Below are 21,118 nucleotides of genomic sequence, written 5' to 3' on the forward strand. Positions count from 1 at the left end.
AGGGAAGAAATAGCTGAAAGGGAAAAATCAATATGTTAGAGACAGATCATGTATAGTGAGGGAATGGAACAAGAGGGGAGAAAATAAAAATGGACAGCAGACACTGGAAAGAGAATTAGCAGAGGATAGACAAGAAAGCAGAAAAAGAGAATCTGGGAACAAGCTGATGGAAAAACAAAATGTCCAGACAACAAAGGTAGAAAAAGTGTTTTATTTTGAATTTATTAAGTGGAATATGTTAACTATGGGATATGTGCATCACAGATGGTTCTTGTATTGTACTCTGTGGCATACCAGATGGCTGATTTGGGGGAGGGAGGGGGCTTGAGCCCAAAATGGGCGGGCACTAGATTTTCTCCTCACCAGAATGCAAAATATAAATACTTGAGTTGCCAGAGATCTCAACTGAAACCTCCTCTTCCAGTCTGGCAGCCAAAACTCTCCAAGCTCTGCAGTTGGTGGCAGTATCCCCGAATTGCCACTGCCTCCCCCCACCCCACCCCATCCTACCTCCACGCATGTTCAGATTTCATGGATGTGTGAAATATGAACAGGTGGGAGGGGGGTTAGCAGAAGCTCTGAAATACTGCTACTAGCTACAGAGCTTGGAGAGTTCTGGTCACTGGACCTGAGGAGGGGAAAGGAGGTGATCATCAGCTGGTGAGGGTTGGGGAGCGCCACCAGCCACAGCAAGAGAGATGTTAACTTGGGGGTGGTTCTAAGTCCTCTTTCCCCCCCCCCCCCCCCCCCCCCCCCCCCCCATCGCGGTTATGCCACTGAGTGTGTTCAGTAGAAGATGAAGTGCATTTTTATTTTTATTTCTCCAGTGTTGCAGTTCTTGCAGAGTTTAACTTTTTGGGGGTTCCCAGTTCCGTTATGGTGTTCATATTTCTAATCTTTGATCCCTTGTTCTGTATTTGGTGAAGGTCTGTCTATGTTTTATATGTGAAGAAGTCATTTATGGTTGTGTTGTGTGTGGTAGTAATGATGGGTAGTGAAATCAAGGGAGGGGGAAGAGAAGGGGATTGATGGCCCTCTCCTTAATTTCTTCCCTGGGTCACAGCATATCTAACACCAGCCCTGCAAAAGACATATGAAGGTTTGGCAACTTCAGTGTTGTATATCACTATCATATACTGTGAGTGAGGTGTATTCCTATCACTGCCTCTGAGACAGGAGTAACCTTCTGGGGGTCTCCTGGAGGGTGGACCCTTGTCCCCCAGGCAGAACCCCAGGCAAGAAAAACTCTGGCTACTAAATGTGTATTAGACATAATAAATGTTTATTCAAATTGTCACAGAAGCCAATCAGTAATTATTGAAATATCAACAAATAAACTCTCAATACAGTATAATATGTAGGAAATAAAAACAAGAGTTTTCCCTGGGAACTGTCAGTAGGTCCACCTTCTAATGTAGACACATTGAGGCTCCCCATCCTCAATTCTGTTTCCTCTTAAATACTTTTTCTTCCTTTCTTCATTATCTTAATTATAATTATCCTTCCTACCTAATGAATATGCATCTTTCCAGGATATTCTATTTCTGTTTATGACTTGCCAAGTCCTTATCCAACCATGGCCTTAACCCTTTCTTATATGCAGATGATGTCACAATATACATTCCTTACAAAACCAAGCTGACAGAAATCACCAACGAAATCAAGCTCGGCCTGAACATCATGGATTCATGGGCAAATGCATTTCAACTAAAACTCAATAAAGAAAAAACTCATTGTCTCATCCTCTCATCCCAACACAGTGCAGACATCCCCACAAGTATCAACATCCCAGATCACACCCTTCCTATCTCAGACAGCTTGAAAATCCTCGGCGTTACAATGGGACCGTAAGTTAACACAGAGCCAAGTGGCATCCACAACAAAGAAAATGTTCCACTCAATGTGGAAACTCAAACGCGTGAAGCAATTCTTCCCGAGGGAAACATTTCGCAACCTGATACAGTCAATGATACTAAGCCACTTAGATTACTGCAATGGAATTTATGCAAGATGTAAAGAACAAACCTTAAAGAAACTTCAGACCGCTCAAAGCACAGCAGCTAGGCTTATATTTGGTAAAACGCGATTTGAAAGTGCAAAACCCCTCCGCGAAAAACTACACTGGCTCCCAATCAAAGAATGCATTGCCTTCAAAATCTGCACCCTGGTTCATAAAATTATCTATGGAGAAGCCCCGAGTTACATGACAGACTTGATCGACTTACCAATTAGAAATACATCCGAATCAACACGATCTTATTTAAATCTGCACTACCCAAGCTACAAAGGACTTAAATACAAAACAACTTACGCATCTAGTTTTTCCTACATAAGCACACAACTGTGGAACGCATTACCAAAAACCTTGAAAATGGCGTACGACCACCTAAACTTCCGGAAATTGCTAAAAACCAACCTGTTTAAAAAGGCATACCCTACCGATCCAACTTAAATGTCTAATCTCTGCAACACAACCAAACTAAAGCACGTAATGGACATAACACAACTCTTCGGATCTCCGATTCCGCAATGTGAACTTGATCTTACCACAACATCACCCTGTATTTGTTCACACCGGAGTCTGCAAAGGCCTCTCTGGTACTATGTAAGCCACATTGAGCCTACAAATAGGTGGGGAAATGTGGGATACAAATGTAACAAATAAATAAATGAGTCCTGTTGCAGCATATTCTATCATCTTCCAACTTCTATCATGTATTCCTTCATTACCTTGACAGGGCCTGTCATGCACATAAGCATAAATTTTCATTAGATAATGGTTAAAGTTATCATATTACTGCCCCCACCCTCTTGCTAAGGCTACAATTCTACTCACACCACTTACTTCTCCTTTTGATTGTTTATCTGGATACTGCAGGTGTCCTTAGTCATAGGAGTCTCTGGCTCTTAGTTACTGACCAGCAACTTATCACAAGTTAGCATAGGCCAAATCTCAAACCACAAATTTCCACTGCTTTAGAAGGGTAGTTTTTAGAAAAAGCACATTTATAGCGGTCTTGCAAGTCTGCTCCAAGCTCAAGAAAAGCAAAACAGCAATATTAAAATAAAAACTAGAAGTATGTATGGTTTGCACCTTTTCATGGCCTCTATGATATACAGAGGGTGCTGTACAACTCAAGAGGGGAGGGAAATACATCCTAAATAGCACGTTAAATACTGTTAGCATTACTTTGGTTACAACATATATTGTCCCAAGACTCCATCATATTTAACTGCCTGTATGTGTTTAGCATGATGGCAAATTGCCACCTGATGTTTATGCATGAGTGACTATAATGTGCACAGAGTGGCAGTTGTGGTTCTGGCCGCCTTATTGAGCAGACTGGAAGGACCATGCAGGTCTCTGTCTGCTGTCATTTACTGTGTTGCTGTGTATTTCACCTGCACATAAAATCTGCAGTCATTAGGGGGCCCCCAGCAGTGTCATTACTGTTTTGGTATTCTGAGCCAGACACTGAATGTTCAACAGGATCACTGATTACTGGTTTCCTAGAGGGCTCATGCTGTTCATGAAAGTCCCTACCAGATAACACATAGGAACAATCCCGTTGTTCATTGTCAAGATCAGATAAGGGTCACTGAACAAGCCTCCTATTGGATCCCTTCCCGTCCTCTGTCTTGGAGTACTTCACCTTATGAAGACACCTACTATCCTGACTTCTTCCAGAATATGTTGTAGCCCTGTCCCTTGCCCCGTAGGAGAGGAGGACACTTCAGCCCTCGCAGGTAAACTCCTTGGCTGGAATAAGAGAGACAATTAGACTCAGATAAGGTGCAACCAAATAAAATCTTTATTGGTATTTCTCTAAGCCATTACAAAAAGAATTGTCCCTCTGGAGCAGTTGTTGTCACACAGCCAAACAAGATGTACAGGCTGAGCAATAAGGCTGCTCAGCTAGGCTTTCTCATTCTGTACTTTTATACTGTTAAGTTTCATTTTTTCTAAATCATGTGATTCCTCTTATTCTAACTTATTGTTCAATGGCAAAACAAAGTCCTTTTCACTTAAAAAGTAACAACCATGGTCAGATTAAATATAAATCTATTGAAATTTATAAAGGCTCCTAAAGAAATAATAGCATATCCATCCGCATGCTAATATAAGAACTACAGACAAGAGCTTAGCAAAATCTGGTGCCAATCTATCCAATTGCTAAGTTATAAATAAAGTTTAAAGTTTAGCTTGCACCTGATTTAACAAAGTCTGTCTTTCTTATTGATCACTACTTATTGAGGCAGGAGTGAAGAGGACAAAGAGATCTTTCCACTACTTCTTAGAAACGATTCAGAGATACTGGATCATCTAAGGAAGAAAGTGTTTCAGAGCTCCAGGCTCAGTTCAGGAAATAGCAGCTCATTAACTATATGTGCATAATATTTGAAAGTTCTAAGAACTTGTGAAACTCCATTTGTCAGAATAACAGAATATAATCACTGTGGGTCATAATTAATTTAAACAGTTTCTGAAAGATGTAGTTTTTTTTTTAGGAAATAGGGTAGAATTCCCTAAAGAATGCTGTATTAGCACACCATAATCTGAGGCCTTGATTTTTGTGGGTTTTACTTTGTGGAGCCAGAGGAAATCTTAGCGCTGCAGAGAATCTTGAATTCTTGCAACTAGTAATACTTGAAATAATATGTGCTGTTTGTTGCTAAAAATGGAAGCAGTTTCAAGAGCTCCTTGCTGGCTCCAAGGATTAAAAAAAAAAAAAAAGTCCAAGAAAACAACAAAGCAACTGATCTTCAAAAGCAAATGCAAAGATGTAAGAGCAGACCATATGTATAGTCTATTGCATATTTTATTGCATCACTTCAACACACTGGTAAATTACACACCAGTGCCCAATACAGCCATGTTTCACCCTTAAATGGGATGCATCAGGGGCAGTGGCATAGCCACAGGCCCACCCACTTTTGCACAAGGCCCACCCTAACCCCCAATCCAACATCCCGAACTGCTTTTTCTTCTGCAGCTCCGTTCCTGCCGTCCGGGAGTGTTGCCTGCCTCTTTCTGCTGCTCCCCGCCACTGCCACTGTGCCTATAGCTTTCTTTTTTGGGCTGTCTCTGGCAGCAATGCGATTCACACAGGCATTTCTCCCTACTGCATCCATCCATCCATCATAAGCAGGAAGAGCATCAAAGTGCCGGATGGACAGGGCAGGGGAAAATGCCTGTGTGAATTGCAGCGCTGCCAGCGATGGCCCAAAAAAGAAAGCTGCAGGCACTGAGGCAGCAGTGGGGAGGAGCAGAAAGAGGCAGGCAACGCTCCTAGACAGCCAGACCTGGATCCACGGGAGGAAAGGTAGCGAGGGATGTTGGATTGGAGCAGGCTGGATTCGAGAAAGGCAGAAGTGCTGGACTTGTGGTGGGAGGAGGGGGGCTGGAAGGAAGGGGTAATGCTGCCAGACTTGTGGGAGGAAGGGGATTGGAAGGAAGTGAGAGAGCTGCTGAGGGTGGGAGGAAAAGGAGGAGGGGATCTGGATGGAAGGGAGAGAGCTGCTGGACAAGGGAGGAAGAGGAGGAGGCGACAATGGAAGGAAGAGAGCTTCTGGGCATGGGAGGAAGGAAGAGGATGGGACTGGATGGAAGGGAGAGAGCTGCTGGACATGGGAGGAAGAGGAGGAGGGGATCTGGATGGAAGGGAGAGAGCTGCTAGATGTGGGAGAAGGAGGGGGCTGGAGAGAAGGGAGAGAGCTGCTAGACATGGGAGGAAGAGGAGGAGGGGATCTGGATGGAAGAGAGAGAGCTGGTGGATGTGGGAGCAAGAGGGGGCTGGAGGAAGGGAGAGAGCTGCTGGACATGGGAGGAAGAGGAGAAAGGGCTGCTGGACTTGTGGGAGGAAGAGGAGGAGGGGAGCTGGAGGGAAGGGAGAGAACTGCTAGAACTGCACAAGGAGGGGGGAAGGGAAACAGAGATACCAGACCATGGAGATGAAGGAAAAGGGGATCAAATACTAAACCTACAGTGGGAGTGAGGAAGGGAGGGGAGGCAGGCAGGCAGGCAGGCAGGAAATCAAGCAAGCAAACCAGATTGTGGAAAGGGGAAGGAGTGAGAGGGAAAGAAACTGGATGGGGTAGGGTCAGAGAGAATAGAGATACATTGGCACTGGGGACAAAGAGAGGGGAGAAGCTGGACAGGGAAAAAATACAGGGACACAGAGAAAGGGAGATACTGAACATGGAGGAAGATTTGAAATGTACATCCTGCTAGAGCTGGTGTTAGATATGGCTGGAGTCCAAGGCAGAAATTTGGGAGGGGACCCCAAAGCTTACTAACAGGCTGCACCTTCTTCAGCTTTCGGCTGGCCTGGGGTTCTCTCTGGCTAAGGGGCAAAACGCAGTTGCTCTAGTTGTACTCCCCTAACACCATCTCTTCAATGTGCTGTCATTATATTTTGCACAGTATAGGAGAAAATGCATCTCTTTGTATTTCTCTGTGCTGTGCTACATGCAAGTTCTGGCCTCTTGGGATTTCAGTTTAATTTGTTTATGGTTTGTGGCCACTTATTCTGTAATTGGCATTTGTGTTCTGTGTGTGTGACCAAAGTATTCTGTTAGCATCAATGTTCTATGTAGTAGTCTATAGTACTTTGGCTTGTTCAGTTTTCTTGATGTATTGATATTTTAGGGCCCCACTGTAATAGGGCATATTTGGGGGAAGCATATGTGTGTTGGAGGACGAAGAGTGCAACTTCTTGTATTTCGCCTAGTTCTCAATGTGACCTGCAGCCACTGAGGCCAGCACTGCTACTCCATTAAAGTTATTGGGAGTGGGTTGGTGTGCGGCATGGGTGTGGGCAGGGCATGGGTGTATCAGGTGGCAGGTGTTTCTCTAGTGCCCACACATCCATCCTGTTGGCCCACCCAAAAATTGTCTTCTGGCTACGCCACTGATAGGGGCATAAGAATTGTTAGAATTAACAAAACATGTTAGTAAAAAAAACAAACGTGTGTAAATAAAATTGCAAACACATCTAAATAAAATGAAAATATATATAGTCAATTAAAACCATGTTTGAGTTAAAACTATATTCATAAGCATCATAAATAAAAAACATAATGAACATATATAAAAATTTAATATGTGCAACATATAGAAAATTGTTAGTGAGAATGCAAATAAAGGTTTAAAACATATCCAAATGCTGTATTTGGACTGTTATCACCAATTTGGCAAAAACTGAAAAAACAAAACAATGGAAACAGTCATTAAAGCTACTTATGAAAACAGGAAATAAAATTTTAGTCAGTATAAAACCTATAGTTGAGTATAATCACAATGACTTAACAGCTCCTTTAAAACAGACACAGGAGTGTTGCAGCGAATCAGCCAACCTTAGGGCCCTATTTACTAAGATGCGCTAGCGTTTTTAGTGCACGCTAACACTAAAGACACCCATAGGAATATATGGGTGTCTCTAGCATTAGCGCACGCTAATTTTTAGCTCATGCTAAAACCACTAGCTCATCTATAGTGCGGCTTAGTAAACAGGGCCTATGGTGTTCACCCTTAAGAACTGTCTAGAAAGGTCCATATGTTTAACCTACCAGTCACATTTTATGATTTGGACAAAATAAATATGTAGACGGCATCTAATCATTTAAATTACAATTATAAAACCCTAAATGTTCTGAATAGGGATTTCAAAATTGTGGATTCAACTCAAAAATACATGTGCTGCAAGATAATGCAGGGTTTATCATCTTTGACTTTTTTATTTGATATAGTTTTTGATTGGTTTCTGTATTTTCTAAAGTGAATTTTATTTGCAATATATATTTTTTCATTCATACATTCATTTGAGTATTTATATACTGCTTAGATCTAAGCGGTTTGCCGCATCACTTTACAGGTCTTGGGTCTGTCCCCTCTTGGGCTCACAGTCTAGGTAATAGATTGTACTACTGTTGTACCTGGAGCAGCAGGGGGTTAAGTCACTTGCCTGGGGTCACAGGGAGTTGCAGTGGGAATTGAACCTGGTTTCCCAGGATCTCAACTCACTGCCAACCAGGCAGTGGCAGGAATCAAACCCAGTTCTCCAGGTCTGCAACCCACTATACTAACCATTAGAAGTGGTGTGCTGGTAAATTTTTAACAGGCTCTCTCCCCGGTCCACCTCTGCGCCCCCCCCCACCCCCCCCCAAATTGCAGAGCTGGCTATACATGGGGACAGAGCCTGGGGGGGGGGGGGGGCAATGCATTACTCTGGGGAAAAAAAACATTTTTTTAAATGCTCCAAGGCTCCAATTAATTCATGTGGGATAAAATGCCATAATTAAGTAAATAAATAGATAGAAACTCTGAACGTTGAGCACCTGAATCCCATAACATGATGTCTGTTTTAGAAGCCCTTTACCAGGAGAGAAAAAAAAATCTCTGCATCAATAACATGGTTAGGTGTCCCTATACCCAGCCCCTCCAAATGACACACTGATTACAATTTATAACAAATTACTACTCTACCTATGAAAAGTTATTCCCTTATTATACTTCCTCTGTGTACATCACTGTGCACATGACGGCGGCATTTTTAAAGATTTAACTTTTTTTAACAGTATTTTCCCCTCCCCACCCCACCTCACCTACCTATTACAGACCTCCTCCCCGATCCCCAGAGCCGAAGGGTACCACTCCCAGCGCATACCTGAAGGCAGCATCCCTGGTGGTCTAGTGGATTCTTCGGGGCAGGAAAGATTCCCAGTCTTTCCTACCCGCTGCCGGCACTGACTCTCCTTCTGCCGCATCTTCTTTAAAATTCCCCGGTGATTTCTAAGGACACTGGGGCCACACTCCCAGGGGTCCCACGGTTCCTAGAAAGCACTCACAGACCCAAAAGACAAACCACCAGGATTCTTAGTCAGTCTAAGATATCAGAGCTAATAAACTAATGGGCTTATTATCACAGAAATAGAACAGTGGACGATATAAAACAGGTGGAAAAAAAGCAAGCAACGACAGGTAACTGAATAAGGATAAATTTTAAAACTACCTAAACACTCTCATTACCTGAAGAGTTTCAGGAAAATAACCGCTCACAGCTCTTGAACAGGGCCTCAGGGCAAAGATGGTTACCCTCTGCACTCCCTATCTGAGACTGGGGAGAATCCAGTACCTCCTGGCTGGATTTTGAACTCCAGGGCCAATCAGAGCCCAGGGCATCAACTTTGAAAGTGGCCAATGGCACTGCAGGTTATTTTCTCTTGTACCCTCATGATCAAAAGCAAACGCCAGCGCTAGATGCTGTTAGCGCCATACTAGCATCAGCGTTTGCTAACCCCGCATGATCAGAGCCCTCGAGTGCGTGAAACAACACGCTTGAGGTCTCTTACCGCAAGTAGCATGCAAATGCATGCTAAACGGGGCTTAACACATTCATCCCCAATGATCAGCGACCAGCGCGCCAAAGATTGGGTCGCTGGGCACGTCAAACCCTGTGTCAGCTCCGAGCTGGCGTTAGGGTTTGCAGATCATTGGGGAGGAATGGTGAGCCCTGTCCAGCATGCATTTGCACGCTGGCAGGCCCCCATTCCCCCCAACGACGCAAACCACCCACCCAGCGACGGGACTGGAGGTCCCGTGAACCTTCGGTCCCTCCCGACAATCCCACCCCCCCCCCAGGTTCAGGGAGGGCTGGGGATCCGGTGGGTCTCCAGTCCCCCCAAACCCCCCAAAATGGTCCCTGGTGGTCCAGTGGCCGCTGCCGCTGCCAACCCAACCCCCAGCATTGGCAAGGGTCCACTCTGCCATCCGATCTGACACCCACCCTCCCTCTCTGCCTGCCCGGTGCCCGACCCCCTACCTTGGTTGGAGAAAATCCCTTATATGGTATGTAGCCCCGCCCAGCGCATCCCAGGATGCACTGGGCAGGGCTGGGTGCCACCATTTTGCGGCGTCGAAGGAAGAGGAGGGAGGCACGCTGCATCCCTCCTCCAACCAAGGTAGGGGGCGGGCGGGTAGGCAGAGAGGGAGGGTGGGCGTCGGATCAGATGGCAGAGTGAACCCTTGCCAATGCTGGGGGTAGGGTGGGGGGGTGGCGGTCCAGCGGACTGCCAGCCCCCTGTCGTCGGGGGGGGGGGGGGCAGCGGCAGCCACTTGACCACCAGGGACCATTTTCAGGGGTTGGGGGGGGCTGGAGACCCACCGGATCTCCAGACCTCCCTGAACCTGGGGGGGGGGGGGGTGGGATTGTCTGGGGGGACCGGAGGCCCACCGGACCTCCAGCCCCCATTTTGCCTTGCTCGGGGCAGGGGTAGTCAGGGCCTGGTGGTCCCATGGACCTCCAGCCCCTGTGTTTGACAGGTTTGGGCTTTTGACAGCCCAGACCTCTCAAACAAGTGCGGGCGGATAGTGCTGAGCGCATGCTCGGCACAATTCGCCCGCACTTCTACCCTATGATCAGAGATAATTGCACTGCTTAAATTTGCATGCATTATCTCTGATCATCCATGCGGTAAAGCCCCGCGCTTTTCCAGCACTATTTTTAGAGCGCTCTTTGGAACAGCGCGGGGCTTTGATCATCTGCCTGTCAATGCTTAAACAGCTTTAAAACAAAGAACAAACACCACCTGCAGGTCAAACAAGAGAAATACACTGCATGAACATTGTTTTGCCACAAGAATGTTTAAGCCTGTGTCATGGCGGTGGCCTTTGGAGTTGGCCAATATGCTGCAATGGTTTCTGTGCAATGGACCATCTACCGGATACATTGAGAATTTAGAAAAGTTGTATTGTTTCCTGCTAGAGGTTTATATTTGTTTGTGTTAACATTTCTTATATGTATGGTGGAGGGGAGGAGGTTAGGATTTGGTGTATTGGCCTTCCCATTGTGGCATTATTTTCTTTACTGGGAGACTGATCTGTGGGAGGAGTGATCAGCATCATTTTTTGGGAGGGGACGGGGGAAGGTTACTGGTGGAAGGGGGAGAGGGGAGTGGGTTGGGGTTGAGGAACCACTCTGCATCAACTTAGAGGGAACAAGGTAGAATTGAGCATAATGTATCCCAAAAAGGGTGAGCTATTATAGTTGGGTCTTGGAATGTAAATGGTCTGAATAATGCAGGTAAAAGGAGTAGGGTTTTCAGAGAGTTGGGGAGTCTCAAGTGGGATATTGTCTTTTACGTGAAACCCATCTCAGATGATGGGATTCTCATTGGTTGAGAATTCTGTCAACATAGGGACTATGAGGAGATACTGGTTCATCGATATTTGGGGGGGGGGGGGAGAGAGAAAGCAGGGATATAGCGATTCTTTTTAGGAAGAGCTTTGTTTTTGAAATTGAAAGTCAGAGTAGAGATCAGGAAGGATGGTGTTTAACTGTTCAAGGATTGTGAGGGTAAGATGGTCACCTTCATTAATATGTATGCCAGGAGCTTGGGACAGGCAAAATTTTATGAAGATTTACAGTGTACTTGGTGGTGGTGGTGGGGGGGTGTTAAGGGAGAAGTTATTCTAGGGGGTGATTACCATTTGGACCATTTTAAGGGAGGGGGGATTATAGTACGATACATATAGACCAGTTGGGATTAATTATGAGGCACCAAGTGGATAATGAAATGAGGCACACCTTACACCTGATTGGGGTCCCTGTGTACCCCTGATAAAGCAGTACTTTTAGCAATTGATGCCAAGAATGTGGTGCTAAAAAGGGTGGGCTCGGGTGCAGTGTTCTGAAAATAAGTACAAGCAATGTATGGAACCCCAGAATAGGTCTGGGCCAGTGGTAGTTACTCTGATACTTTTTCCATAGCGAAGGGTACAAGGCAGGGGTGTCCATTTTCTCCTTTATCTGCTTTATAGAGCCACTTGCGGCTCTGGTGCATGGCAGTCCAGATGTTGAAGGGGCCATGAACATAAATTGACGCTGTTTGCTGATGACGTCCTCCTATATATTTGTCATCCAGAGTTAACCATCCCTGTAGTAATGACAGAATTACTGGAATTCAGGGTTGTAGCCGGCTTCCGGGTCAATATGGATAAGTCAGAGATATTGGTTATTAATACTTTGGTAGCTGATGAGGCACTTTTGGGGCAATCTTTTCCAATTATAGCATGTAAAGCTATTTGTTATCTGGGCATAATGTTAGCCATTAGACTAACGGATCTTTATCAATATAATTACTTGAAGATATTACAGGAGATCAACTCAAACTTAGGTGTTGGATAGGCATTTGTCTATCTTAGTGAAACTGTATCTCGATGTTGAAGATGAACATCTTGCCTCATTGGCTATTTTTTTAAATTTCAAACATAGTAAATGATGGCAGATAAAGACCTTTACGGCCCATCCAGTCTGCCCAACAAGATACTCATTTTACATGGTATGTGATACTTTATACCCTAGTTTGATTTGTCCTTGTCATTCTCAGGGCACAGACCGTAGAAGTCAGCCCAGCACTGTTCTTGTACTAAGTTCTGAAGCTAACTTTGAAACCTCTTAAAATTTACACTCTAGCTCATCCATATCTATTTCACGATCAGGGTGTAGACCGTAGAAGTCTGCCCAGCACTGGTTTTGCTTCCCAATTACTGGCATCGCCACCTAATTTCTGCTAAGATTTCGTGGATCCATTCCTTCTAAACAGGATTCCTTTGTGTTTATCCCACGCACGTTTGAATTCCATTACTGTTTTCATCTCCACCACCTCCCGCGGGAGGGCATTCACCTTTAGATCCTCAGACACCAACACCCCAATGTCTGTCTCCTGAGTTGAGCTTATTAATCTCTCCCCTCCTATCCTGTATCTCTTTTGGGTTTCTGCACCCCCAAGTGCATCACTCTGTACTTCTTGGCATTAAATTTTAACTAAAGGTAATCACTTAGGGTAATCTTGCTATATAAAAGGCACCTCCAACGTTCTAATGAAGCCTCCAGCTGGAAGTTTGAGGCGGTCTAGATATCCGGTGTGCCCATGAGTGTCTGCCCCGCCCTCACGTCAAACATCATGACATCCAGAGCGGAACACACACAAATGGCAACAACACAGGAGCATCCATGTGCACCACGACACCGAAAGCAAGCGACCCTCTTCCGTAAACAAAGCGCGAAACACTGCTACTCCGACTCCAACTTTGCTCCGCCCCCTTATGCGACACACACACAAATGGCCAACAACGGAGGAACATCCAGCAGCAGATGTGCACCACGACACCCAAACCAAGCCACCCTCTTCCGTTCACAAGACCCGCCCTCGAATGTGTTTATTCTCAAACAAAGCGCAAAACACTGCTACTCCGCCTTTGCTCCGCCCCCTTATGCGCAACACAACAACAACACATGCCCCTCCACCCGCACTTTGCTTCACTCAACCACCAACCTGACGAATACTCGCTGTCCTTCCCGCAACTCCTGGATTACTGCCAACAACGTTCAAGAAAACAGGAGACAGAGTGGCCCCAACGAGGTCACATTCATAACCAAAGAAGAAGGTACGAGCCTATTATATGGGTTGAAGCCAGTAAGCGGAGCTTCCTACCAGTAGGCACACTCAAAACAAGAGCAAACAAACCGCAAAACACTGCTACTCCGCCTTTGCTCTGCCCCCTTATGCGCAAGACAACAGCAGGACACGCCCCTCCACCCACTCTTTCCCTCACTCACTCAGCAACCTGACGAATACTTGCTCTCCCTCCGCAAACTCCTGGATTACAGTCAACGACGTTGAAGAAAACATGACACGGACTGGCCCCAAGGAGCTCACATTTATAACACAAGAACAAGGTACGACCCTATTATATGGGTTCAGCGGACCTTCCTGCCAGTAGGCACACTCAAAACTACACCCAAAAGAATAGCAAACGAAAGAACAAAACACACACCTGCTCTTGCCAAACAAAACAAATAATCCAGCAATGCTGAGCCCCCTCTAAGATCACGACCACACCCCTCAATCATTAACACCCCACCACCCCAGCAACACTAGCCCCCCCCCCCATCACTCTGTCACACACACACACATTCCAGCACCCCTGCCACTGAAACAAAAAAAAAACCCCTGCAAACCTTAAAAAATACCCACTGCACTCTTACAAACACACAACCCCCCCCAGCCATGCTGACCACCCTCCAAGCCCCCTGCCCCCCTCCCACTAAAGAACCATCAACCCTTTCACGCACACACACTGATACAAGATCAAAGTTCCCTCCACCCCCCCCCCCCCCTCCATTTCACACACACACTGATGCAGGACATCAATACATGCACACTCACTCTCTGTCACACACTCAATCACTGACACCCCCCCCCCCCAACTTTGACCCCACCTCTATCACTTTCTCACACACACACTCATTCCACCACCCCTCCCCCACCCCCAACAAAAAAACACAGCAAACAATAAAAAAATGCACTCTTACAAACAGCCAACACGGACGCAGTCTAAAACTCTATGTGACACACAATCGCACACGCACTCTCTCTCTCTCACACAGTCACTCTCACAGACAACACTCTCTCAAACATACACACTATGAGGAAAACCTCGCTAGCGCCCGTTTCATTTCTTTCTGAAACGGGCCTTTTATACTAGTATAATCAGAGTGCTAGCTCAATAATTAGATTCATAAATTGTACTCTGGACTAACTTAAATATCCCATTATCATTTATTATTTTTATTTATTTATTTATTTGTTACATTTGTATCCCACATTTTCCCACATATTTGCAGGCTCAATGTGGCTTACATAATACCGTGAAGGCATTCGCCAAATCCGGTACGGGATAGGTACAAAATGTTGTATTGGGATAGGGAAGATAATATTCAATCAAGTTGGGTAGAGGTAAAAGAGTTCATTAATGTCCAATACGATCTTTAATAGTGAAGTGTTGCAGGGTTGAGTCATTTAAGTTGGGTCATTCGGATATGCCTCACATCACACTTTGATATTCACAACCACACGCCAAGCATCATTCAAACCTTGTATACCCTATATATAAAAATACATTTTAACTTATGCATCATATATAGTTCCACGTGAGCCACAGACTTATTACTCTCAGTAAGTCCATAGAAGATCTTTATAACTCAAGATATCCTTGAGCAGCCCTGTTGTTCAGGGAACTTTATACGGTGTCCATAGTCCAATTCTATCACACTTCTAGTTCCATCTATTCTCACAAACAGTATGGGCACAGTTCAAAGTGAGAACGACGTTCTGCCCGTGGGAGGCTGTCGAAAAAATGCTTGTGCAATAATTCACTTCATCTGAATGTCTTTACTCATTCTGGTCCTCAATGCGAGACCGCATTTCGCGCTACCTTCATCAGGTAGGAGCCGTATGCCAAAATCATTGAGACTCTGTTCCAAGTGTGGGCTGCAAAGCACTGCCCCCAGACATCATCTGGTTTGAATGATGCTTGGCATGTGGTTGTGAATATCGAAGTGGGGTGTGAGGGACATATGTTGTTTAATAAATGATAATGGGATATTTAAGTTAGTCGTTTCTACTCCCTCCAGGGTATCTACTCTATTGGCTATTTTTGTGTCATCCACAAAAAAGCAAACCTTTCGTTCCAGCCCTTCAGCAATATCTCCCACAAATATATTAAGCAGAATAGGCCCCAACACTGACCCCTGAGTAACTCCACTGCTCACCTTCCTTTCCTCCGAGTGGATTCCATTTACCACCACCCTCTGCCACCTGTCAGTCAACCAATTTATTTACGAGTCTTCTGTGGGCTACCGTATCAAAGGCTTTGCTGAAATCCAAGTAGATTACATCTAGCGCACATTACCTATTAGGGTACCTAGGGTGGTATTACGTGGACTACAGCAGGCATTTTCTTTTTTCTTTTGGGGGGGGGGGGGGATGGGATAAGCTTACTCGATTAGCACATAGGGTGCTTTCGGGTAGTCAGGATCAGGGCGGGAGAGCGAGACCAAACATACACTGGTATTATTGGGCAGTCCAACTGCATATTCTTTTGGACTGGGAGATAGGAACTGAAAAACCTACCACTATTATTGAACAGCATTTTTACCCATCTTTAATATTGAAACATCTATTATGGTTGTCTACCACCCAAAGGGAAAAATGTAGGATCTTATTACTCCCTTTTTCAAAACACTTGTTATCAATATAGGCTAAAAGAGGGTGTCTACTTTAGCGCCTATTCGTTACGAATCTAAGTTTATTGGTGCAATAGACAGGCCTTTTTGCGATTGAGCAGGAAGGGGTGGTGAGATTCAGGCAGTTGTTGGATGGGGGGAAATGATATATTTTCAGGATCTGCAAGATCTCTATCATTTACCAGGGATTTGTTTTCCTCTTATTTACAGCTCAGACATTTTATGAACACACAGGGGTGACTTAGAGTGGATTCAGAAGATACAGAGCACCTGGAAAATCTGTGGTTAGCACTGGATTAAATCCCTTGACAGTTATCAGTATTATACAAGTATCTTAGAGGGTTTGAATCTTCTAGATACATTTTATGCTGAAATGGGAGCAGGATTTAGGGGTAGTTTTTACATCAAGGGATTGGAAACTGATTTTCTGAGAAGTTAAAGCATCTGTGTGTTGGTACAAGAAAATGTTTATAAGGGGTCACACAATGTTATGCACCTGAGTGATAAAGCGCTATGTTTCCAACAGTATCAGATAGATGTTGGCGTTGTGGGGTGGAAGTGGGAGCATTTTGGCATGTGTTGTCTTGTGGCCCTTTGCAAGACTATTGGAAAGGGGTTTGTAAAGAGTTATCTGCTGTTCTGGAGATTGCTTTTATGGCTTCTCCTCAATACTTTCTGCTGGACATGGCTTTCAGCCTGGGTAGCAGATGGCAACAGTGGATTAAACATCTGGGACTAGAAGCAGCACTCTGTGTTAAAGCAACTCGGTGGACTTTCTTCGCAGGACTAGAAACTGTGAGTTAAACTTTTAGTGGAGATGGAGCGCCTTAACTGCTCAGTGGAAAGGACATTATGAATGTTATTTGGTAGACTGGGAAAGGATCCTTCAGTGGGTTAACAGCTAGGGTGGGGTTCGGGAATTGTTGGGGTTGGTGACGTGCTGAAGGAACCACAGCACATGGCACTTGGGGGTAGAATTAGAGGAAGAGGAGTGGGATTGGGTGGGGTGGTTGGAAGCTTGGAGTTATATGGGAATTCGATATATGGTATTGCAGGTTATGAGGAATTAGGGAATTACATTTTTATTTTGGTGTTCTGGGTTCACTGGTGTTTTGTTTTAATTAGATAACTTTATGCTGTATTGCAATGCTTTATTAATAAAGAATCTTAAAATTAAAAAAGTTGAAACTCATTCAATAATTACTGAGAAGTAGCTTTTTGATTGAAGACAACTCTTAACTAGAGAATACCACTTTGCTGACTGTTTTATCTACTTGTCTTCTAAAGCTCCTTACCTGTGATGTGAATTCTCTGAAGACAATGTTCACCTGCTGCACACTTTCCCATTTCTCCTTTTGTTTCTGTTACTAGAATTGAGGGGTGCAACCAGGGGTGTGCTGGTAAATTTTTAACAAGTTCTTTCTCCGGACGTAGCCAGCTCTGCAGTTGGAAGGGCCAGGGGTGGCTGGGGGAGCAGCACTTGTCTCTCTCTCCTCCCTCCCTTCGTGCGGGCATGCTAGGCATATCTTTGCTGGCAGCCAATAAATGGACTGCCACCACTCCCAACGTCTTGCTCTGAGCAGCATGCTGAAACTTCTCACACATGCTGGAGAAGTCCTAGCCTGCTGCTCAGAGCTGGAAACAAGGAGCGGGGAGCAGCAGCAGTCCATTTACTTGGCTGGCAGGGCTCATCATCCCCACCAGCAAAGTAAAAGAGAATTCAGTAGGGGGCCCAAGCCCACATTTTGGAAGCCAGTTGTTAAAGTAGCCATGGAGGGCCCTACTTTAACAACCAGCTCCCCAAATTCTTAAAAACTTAACAACCGGCTCTTGCGAGCCTGTGAGAGCCTGCTCCAGCACACCACTGGGTGCAACACAGGAACGCCTGAGCATGGAACATATGGGTGTCTCTGGAGCTTTCTTCAAATGATGCATAGTTGTCAAATTGGCGCCAAGTGTGCTTGTGGGACTGGTGAACTACTGTCTGTTAAATGAGTACATCTACAGTATTATTGCTGAGAAATGAGAGACATTCTTAATAGGAAAGTAGTTTGTGAATCAGCAGTGTAGGTGATGAATATCAGCTGCTCCTCAAAGCAATAAATAAATCACTTGATTTATTTACATTTTCTATTCCACAAGCTCAAGTCAGTCAGTCAGACTGGATTACACAGACATACGTCATAAAGTTAATATTTAAGTTACCAATTCAGATTTCTGTGAAACTTCAGTTAGTATGAACCTTTATTTTGTATTATAATCTAGGTTTGTCAACCATTCACTTTGCATGGGCCTTTCATTCAGTAGCTGAGGAGGAACTTCTGAATATGCTTCCAGCAATGCAGAAAGGGGATCCGACTTGGTCAGAACTCAGAGCTATGGGGGTTGGCTGGTGGGTACGAAACATTCACAACCTGCGCAAATGTATAGAAAAGGTATGTGTCAATTTTTTTTTTATTTTCTAAACTGGCTTATGAAGAAAGAACAAATGTATATGGTATTTTCCAATAATAAATATACAATACTCTCAACCTGGTAATGTGTGTTGACATAACCTAAGACTATGATATTACTTACAAAGCTGTAGAACTTTCTGAAGCTCTTTTCTGAGTATTTGTGCGAATTCCCATGCCTGTGCTATCGAGTAGACCTTTATTTTCCCTGGTGCCAAATGGTCTGTCTTCTTATGATGTACCTTTTGGTTTACCAGAATTGTTTTTCATTTGAGCTTCCCCTTGTTCTGAATACTTTTAGTTAGGTGTTTTGTTGTGTTCAGTTTTCTTGATTGCAGTTTTTAAAAACTTTTTCATGGCTGTGGTTTGTACCAGTGCCTCAAACTGCATTGGTCGAAGTTTGTAATCTTGAGTTTTCTGATTCATTGCAGCTATTGGGGTTACCCTTTGTTTTTTAACCTGGGAATTAAAAAAGGCAAGCATCTTTAGGAAATGTACTTGATATGGCTATACCAGGTTGGACATCGGCATGCATGATTTGTATTTGCCATTTTTGAGGATTTGGCACTAGCTGTGATACCCAGCGAATGATGATACCTAGGGGTCTTTGTAACTGTCAGGAGTATATCTAGAGTATATCTCCCTGAAGCTCAGACCAGGTTCATTGACATTGATAGCATCAATATCCAAGGGCCTTAAAGCTGCACCTCAAAGTTGAGCACTGATAAAGACTAGGACATCATCTTGCTTCTGTCACCAAATGAAAATGAAGGTTTCCTCGTCATCACTAAGGACATTGAGGGATTCTGGTACAAGGTATTGAGTGAAGGGAAAGAGGCATTGGCATTGTTGCCAATCAGCACATAAATAAATACCAAGAGCAGAGAGAATTTGATGGCAGCCATACCTCCTCCCAAACATCCCCACAGAGAGTTGGCAACATGTGAGTAGGTATCCCCACAGAGAGTTGGCAACATGTGAGTATGTTTGAGTCTTCAAGGGGGCCAGTCTTAGCCACTGATATACCTCAGGTGACTCAGATTTAATTTCTCTTTCCCAAATCCCAATTACCTTCTAATATTTGAGGATCTGGATAGAAAGATCTAGTTAGCATTTAGTTGTTGACCATGCATACTGCCCTGGAAATTCTAGCTACCCCTGGAGGCATAGTAGTAATACTGGTGTATCGCTGTTGGCACTTACCACTCTGAAGTCCATCTCCTGTGCATTGGTGGAGAAAGCATTATGTGCATTTTTGAGAAGTGATATATCAAATTAATACATTACATCTCCACCAGAAGAGTATTCTGACAGAGTTTGACAAATTTGGTGTTATAACTGTGTATCTAAAGACTATACTGATGATTTTTTTTCTTTTAAGGAAATTATAGGCCTCAGTCTGTGCTGTTGTCCAATTGTCAGAAATATTTTCATAGATATTCTAAAGCCTTCTTGGATACAGGAAGTGGTGGAATCAGTGCTGCAGAGTTCTACAAGAAAAAATACAATTAGAACCTTTGAAAGGAACTTTTAACATCTCACTTGAGAAAAACACCCTTACAATCAGACTGTTTAGGAACTCCTTACCAAAGTTGCTCCTGAAGAACCTAGATCTCACCATTTCAGTTCAGGATGAAGATCTTCTATCGGGATTATTCCATATGGAATGTGACTTTTATTCATATTCAGGCTCACCATTCCTGAAATATTTATGGGGACTTTATCCCAAAGTGCTCAGACAAGGAAGAGTAAAGAGGTTTTCCCTTGTACCCTTTTCGGAGTTTATCCATAGGTACCTCACAACCAGAAGACCTTTTTGTATATGGTAAAGAATTTTCCTTCAGGCTCCAAAAACAGACCCCAGTGTGGACATTTTTAGTCGACCAGAGGACATGATTTATTTATTTAGATAGCTTGGCCTCCTAATTATAAAGTCAACACCAAATTGGAGACTACTGTATTCAGGAAATCTGTTGACAGAAACACGTATTTAAGATATGACAGTTGTCACCCAGCGTGTTCCTACGTATTCACCAGATGTGTTCTGATCAAGAATTTGATAATCAGGTGCAGATTCTGGTTCATGGATTTCTCCAGAGAGGTTATCCATGTTGGACAGTTAAACAAGCTTGCCTCAGAGCTCTTTAAGCTAACCCAGAATTACTCTTATAGAATCTACCTAGAGAAGCAGTTGACAAACAGCTATGCATTTTGGCATATTCAAATCAAGCTACTGCAGTAGCCTCATCAGTTGGAAACATTGGCGTATTCTAGCGCTGCACGACATATTCAAAGATGGCCCATGCATTGCCTTCAAGTGACCTATTTGGTCCACTCCAAATTTTCCTCTAATGTGGAACCTAGAAATATTCAGAGTAGCCACAGGTCCTGCAGACATTGTAATATGTGTACTGTTTCTGTGGACAGAGCAGCTTGGACTCGCCCGTCTACGTGCAAAACGTATAGATTAAATTTAAAGACCTCATGTGATTCTAAATATGTTTGATTATTTGAGCTTTTTCTAAGGTTTATGTAGGATGAACCATCAGAGCCATCAGAGTGAGACTGCGTGAACAT

The 21,118-nt window shown here is 44.1% G+C and overlaps 1 protein-coding gene across 3 annotated transcripts in view; it reads left to right on the plus strand.

Annotated features, from left to right (window-relative positions):
- Nucleotides 1-21,118, plus strand: part of DMXL1 (Dmx like 1) — a 522,326-nt gene that overhangs the window by 307,766 nt on the left and 193,442 nt on the right. For all 3 annotated transcript variants that reach the window (XM_030193519.1, XM_030193517.1, XM_030193518.1), the window contains exon 20: nucleotides 18,354-18,523. In XM_030193519.1, the coding sequence (XP_030049379.1) occupies nucleotides 18,354-18,523 (170 nt within the window). The remainder of the gene's footprint in view (nucleotides 1-18,353; nucleotides 18,524-21,118) is intronic.

The sequence above is a fragment of the Microcaecilia unicolor genome, chromosome 2, assembly GCF_901765095.1.
Source record: "Microcaecilia unicolor chromosome 2, aMicUni1.1, whole genome shotgun sequence".
NCBI classification, from domain to species: domain Eukaryota; kingdom Metazoa; phylum Chordata; class Amphibia; order Gymnophiona; family Siphonopidae; genus Microcaecilia; species Microcaecilia unicolor.